This window comes from Limulus polyphemus, unplaced genomic scaffold (genome assembly GCF_000517525.1).
Source record: "Limulus polyphemus unplaced genomic scaffold, Limulus_polyphemus-2.1.2 Scaffold928, whole genome shotgun sequence".
NCBI lineage: Eukaryota > Metazoa > Arthropoda > Merostomata > Xiphosura > Limulidae > Limulus > Limulus polyphemus.
The window spans coordinates 197249-203514 of record NW_013666538.1 but is presented as its reverse complement, the minus strand read 5'-3'; the positions used below and the strand labels follow the sequence as shown (position 1 = coordinate 203514).

The 6266-nt window shown below is 30.0% G+C and overlaps 1 protein-coding gene across 1 annotated transcript in view; it reads left to right on the top strand.

Moving 5' to 3' along the window:
* LOC106461293 (DENN domain-containing protein 5B-like) overlaps positions 1-6266 on the top strand; it is a 92453-nt gene that overhangs the window by 29362 nt on the left and 56825 nt on the right. Inside the window, 6 exon segments of the mRNA XM_022388162.1 lie at positions 755-948; positions 2505-2585; positions 2587-2691; positions 2858-2954; positions 3516-3675; positions 5043-5133. Of these exon segments, the coding sequence (XP_022243870.1) occupies positions 755-948; positions 2505-2585; positions 2587-2691; positions 2858-2954; positions 3516-3675; positions 5043-5133 (728 nt within the window).

Genomic DNA, 6266 nt, shown 5'->3' with positions numbered 1-6266 from the left:
TTTTTTTTGTATATACTTGTAGCAATTAGCTCTTTTTAGTCATAATTTTTTTTAATATACTTGTAGGAATTAACCATTTTCATTCATAATTTAAATTGTTTTTCTTTCCATTTGCATGCAAAGAAACTGCCTCCCTCACTGGTTAAGTTTATTGTTAACTGATATCACACTTGTTTTAGCACTAATTAAATTAGTGAAGGAACCTTTCTTAGGGTATAGATGTTGTTTAACCATTTATTTCACTAGTCCTCTCCAAGGAAGTTTTCGATACTATTTTGTGATCAATACTGCCTGTAAAACCTAAATTGCTTGCAATATAATTCAATATTGTTTTTAATACTTATGATAAAACTCCAAAAATGACCATCTTAATGCCTGAGATGATGCAAAATATGTAGAATACATTACTTATACTTGTGAAATTTATCATTTCAAACTTAAGAAAAAACATTGTTTAATGCTTTTGCCTATAAGATGATGGTGAAGAGAAGCCAAAATGAAACTGTACATTATAATGAAAGATTGCATACACACGAGCATAACTAAACTGAGTTTCTGAAAGAAAAGTTTAAATCTTTAAAGCATCACGATTGAAATTTATAGACAGGTAAGTATCTAGACAGAAATATATTGTTGATTTCGAAATTTCACAATTAATTTTAGGAAATTATAAAGTCATTGACAGCTTTAGATAATGATAAAAAGCATCTTTGTGTGTAGTTAGTGAAGTGAATATTGATTTTGTAAATTTCAGGAGTTATAACATCTCTACAAGACTTGCAGAAACCAAAGAAACATGAATGTGAAAGAATTAAGAAGTCTCTAGCAAGTAATGAACAACAATATGTGGAAGATCTCAAGTTTAATAATGCAATTCGTGAAGTTTTCCTTAATAGATTCATCCAGATGTTTAGTTCCTATGATCATTTTGTCATTCAGCCAAACCAGGTTAATTTTATTAATTTTTTCTTATATGTACAAGACAAGTCTTTTAAAATCTTGAGAAAATACTATAATGCTGTGTAATATTATTGGGTATGCAAAAACTCTTCTGTATTTGTTAATTAAGTGTTTTAATGAATCACAAATGTTTCCTACTCTTTTCAAAAAGATCAGGTCTCAGTGGAGGAAGCCAGATAGTAATTTAAAGGTTAGTTCTACGTTTCACCCAAAAATTTACCAAAAGAGTGCTATTGGTTATTTTTACCTCATTTTTGATTTTCAGAACTAGACATAATATAGTTAGAACAAAACCTAGGTTATTATTGAGGTTGTGCTTTCATAAAATATTTAGTTATAAAGCTTTTTTACATTATTTTTTCAGGTATCTGATTCTAGTATTAGACTAATTTGGGAGACTAACAGAGATTTTGTTATTCAAGTAAAACTGGAAATTTTAATTATTTTTTTTTTATAGAACTTGGGCACACAATTTATTTCCAAGAAAGAAAAGTGCAAAGGAAGGATTTCTAAATTATTTGTATTGGCACACACACACACACACACACACACACACACTACTAAAGTAGTTATTCATTTTCTTTTTCCCACTACAGCAGGTGAGAGCTCAGTTAGGATAAAGTTTACTTAAAAAATATAAGAACATAATGTCATTGGAAGTAGCTTATTTTTTGTACTTGTGCTCTACTGCAGGGAAGGTTTTTATAGACATTCAATCAGTTGCAAGACTCATTTTTTGCTGCTGCATCTTACCTCCACTTTTCATGTTTTAAAGTCTTTACTGCAGCCAAAATTGTCACTTTCAAATAATGTATCTAAAACAGCACATTTGCTCTTGGAAAATATCATTGCTAAAAGCGTGTGTGTGTTTATATATGTATAAACGTTTTGCTTGTCTTAACCATGGGTAAGACACACATTGAATATCCAGGACAGTCTTACACTGTTGTTGTGGCAGAAATATATTCTCCAAAATCTTATTGTGTTTTTTAGGAGCAAAAAAAAGGTTAATTTTTGTAATTTTTTGTATTGTCTACATCTTATTTTTCTTTTCATCATGACATTGAAAATTTCATTCTTTGTCTGAATAATATGGGCATGCTTTGTGAAAATAAAATAATTGGAAGTTAGAGAGAAGTAATATATATATGTATATAAAATAACAGGAATAACTGAAATATTCACACTTACTTAGAAAAGGTGTATGTGTAAAAGGGAGAGCAGCCATTATAAAAGTTCTTTTTGATGTGTTTTTTTTAGCCAAGATGAAGGAACAAACACAATATCTACATTGTGGTTATATCTTTCAAAATCAACTACATTATACAAATTAAAACAAGTGCGTACACATTGTAAGAAAACATCTTTCTGTTTAATACTTATTAATCATGTATGAATTAAAGGCTAAAAAAAACAAGGTTTTAGTGTTTTTTCTTATATTTTGATACTATCTTACATACATAAATAATATCAGAAGAGTCTGCTAGATGTTTTTTTTTTGATATACAAGTTTTATATTGCCTTGACTTTTGTTTGTTTTTTAGCAAGATCTGGAGCAGTGGGTGAGCTCAAGAGAGAGTATGCAGAACTTTGATAAAACTGCTTTCCTCTCTGACCAACCAGAACCCCCATCTTCCATTTCTTTCTCGTTTTATTGAGTCACAGATGTTTGCTACTCTGATCGACAACAAGATCAGGTCTCACTGGGAGGAGCCAGACAGTAATTTAAAGGTTAGGTTTACTCTTTGACCACAGAATTTATCAAATAAGTAGTATTGGTCATTTTTATTATTTTAAATATCAGTAATAGTATATATATTTTGAGCAAAATATAGATTATTTTTGAGTTTTTGTTCTTTCATAAAAATTATAAAGATTTTGACCTTCTTTTTTTCAGGTATTTGACTCTCGTATTAAGCTTATTCGGGAGAATAACAGAGATTCTCTTATTCGAGCACCATGTTATGAACCATGTGCAACTTTTAGGGATACTGGTCAGTAATACAATAAATAATGTAATGCTTGTTACGTATTTAGCCTTCAGTTGAAAGATATTTTAGTGGATTTCATCTAGTTGGTTTGAAGTTTGATTAAGAAAAATTACCTGTTGTAGGTTGGTTGACCTCAAGCTTCAAATAGGTAAATGAGGTTCATTAAAACATCTGACATGTTCTTTATTCCGATGAGTGTGTTTAAGTTTAAAATTGTTTGTGATGGTAAAGTTTAACTAAAAATGAAAATTAATTCATAAATGTAAAGAGATACATTGAGAAATAAAGAAAACCTTAAAAATAGTGGGTTATCTTATAGTTTATTTCAAGACAACAAAACATGAACAGGCTTTTGTAAAGTTGTAGCTTATAATATTCGTATATAATTTATTTCTAAACACATTTGCCTTAAAACATAAGGTCATATAAGAAAGAGATTGGATGTGAGGTGTGCTCTATGATTGTAATTTTTAGAATATATTTTTTCTCACAAATAATAAAACAAATTTAAATGCAAATAAAACACTGAAAAACATTTTTTAATTTGTTTATTGCTATAAATAGAAGTTGTCATAGATAAACGAGCATCAGCTGCAGATATTGTAGCACCTTCACCTCGAGCCTTAGAGATTTCACCAGAAGTAGTGAGTAGAAGACGGCATATTGCAGGCCATTTTCCTCCACTAGATGTGTCAGTATTGAATCGAGAACCTGCCTATAGCAGGTGAGTTTATTTTGCTGATAAGAATGTATACTGAAGTAAGACTTGGTTTTCGTTTCCTTAAAATTCCCATCAGGCTAGATCTTTATAATTTATTAAAAATAACAAATGTTTATTTCTCTGATTATGAATAGTACACCGTACAAAGTCATTTGCTATTCACATTAGCCCTATATGCACCATGTAGAATGTGACTATTTTTTTGAAATGGTATTGGAATTTAATTTTGATATTCCTTAAAAACAGCAAAAAATAAGAAAAGCACATATTTGAGGATTGCAGATTAATATAAATACCTTGATTGATAAATCCTGAATGCGAACAATATAAATTCACAACTCAAAATTAGGTACAATTGAGTCATCCCATTTAATGTCTGATTTGCTATTTTTCATCCTTATACAATTGGTACGTTTTTGCTGCTTTATTCATAACATTGACTTCTTTTTTGTGAATTTATTATCTAGTTATTTTGTATTCTTAGACTTGTACACAAAATTGTTGTGAATTTTCAGAAAATTGGATTGATTTTTTTGAACCCCCAAGACATCAATTTTTGATCTTCAAAATGTATTCCTTAAAGTTACAGTACTCATCATTATTATTTTACATGTTTTCTTTTCTTTTCCACATTTAAATTAGATGTACATAAGCAATTTAAAGATATGAGAAAATGGAGCAAGCTTACTATTTGAGCTGAAGGTGAGAATTGATAACAGATCTGAGAGATTGTGGTGAGTGCTAAGTTGAAGTTGATTCTAACTGGACCAAACTTAGCAGTCCCACTTTCTTTCCAAATTATGAGTTTTGAATTTTGAAAAAAAATTCTTCCCTGTAGTCAAAACAGATTAGAAAGTCTCATCAAGCACTGACTGATAATCATTTTTATCAATAGTTATGTTTTTTAATCTCAGCTACAATATATTTGATCTAATAAAGTGATGATCCACTCTTCACGTACATTTTGAAAGAAACTAGTTATGAGGGTAGCATTTTGGAAAATGCCTGTTGAGTGAATTTTACTCAAGTATTTATAAAGTTGTAATAAAATAACTGCAATGCATTCCTATAATTTTAATTACTTTTTATATTTCTTAGAATTTCACAAAAGCTTTTAAGATTTAAAAATAATGTCAAATAATCCATATATTAATTTTATAGATATACCTAATTACATGCTTGTTGGTGTAAAATGTTGCAAGCTCAGTATAATCCATTAAATAATGAAAGCTAGAAGGATACTAGTATAGTAATGGGAATGTTTATGTTTAAATAACAAAGGAAACCTGTTGTGACTTTTGACATTATAAATATAAGAATTATCACTTGCAATCAAAATCACTTTTAGAAGTATCATTGATTCTCTGTAGATCAAAGAAGAGATCTAATACACAATGGAAAAGAAGAGACAGACAGATGCAGCTTGCAGAGCATCTTCAGCTAAATATAGGTCAAAAAGAGGTTAGTCGCATTGTTTGAGCTGTTACAACAACTGCCAACAGTTTTCCGGGGGTTATATATATAAGGAAAGCTTTATCCAATGTGGCTATAGATTTGTTCAATAATTTGCTCTTTTTTCATCTCCATTCACTTGTTATATATAGCAAGGAAATTCTCACTGACAATGGTGATATACAACCTGGTATCATTACATAAACAGATAATAAATAGCTTTATTCTTAATGAAATATCCTTGACTCCCTTGTTTATTACACTTTTATGATCTTTTGCTCCTTTACTTAGTAAGGTACTGTATTCCTTTGAATGATATATTACATCTTTATAAAAGGTACTTGAAGGATGACTTACATCTTTCAAGATATAATTCTAAAATTTCTTGCACTTTCATAAAATATCCTTGTGAAATTATTTACAACAAAGTAAGATGTCTTTGTAAAGCTCTAGAATTCCTTTGTAGTTATTATTCCTTAAAATTCTCATGTAAAATATTTTTATATTAATCCTGACTCTCTTGTAAGATATTGTTACGACAGCGGAGGTCATGTGACGCTAATAACACGCCACGAGCTTCTAGAATGCTCATGAAGCATCAGGAGACTACTAGATATGGGGTAGTCTTGTATATATAAGACCGGCCAAGAAGCGACGGGAACAATGTGTAATTGAACTGCAGACAGAGAGAGAGAGTATTGTTGAGTCAAGCACGTGAGACGTTCGTTGTGAATTATAGTGTTTGTTATAGCGCAACTGTTGAAATTAAGTGTATTGCAAAATTGTATTGAGAAAGAATAAACCAGTTCTATTTAAGAAAGGACTTGTATTGCTAAAGTTCTTCGGAAAGAATTTTTACGGAAAATTAACTAACGAAAGGAGGCGTAACAAATTGGTGTCAGAGAGTGGGACAGAAAAAAAAGAAGAAGAAGATGGAAACGAGAGGCGGAAAATCAAGCTACAGCCTAGCAGATTTGATGGCAGTAATACAAGAACAGCAAAAGAAACAAGAAGAACGAGAAAATAAACAAGAAAAGAAACAAGAAGAGAGATTACATCAGTTGTTAGAGGAAAAAGAAACAAGAAGAACGAGAAAAGAAACAAGAAGAGAGATTACATCAGTTGTTAGAGGAAAAAGAAAC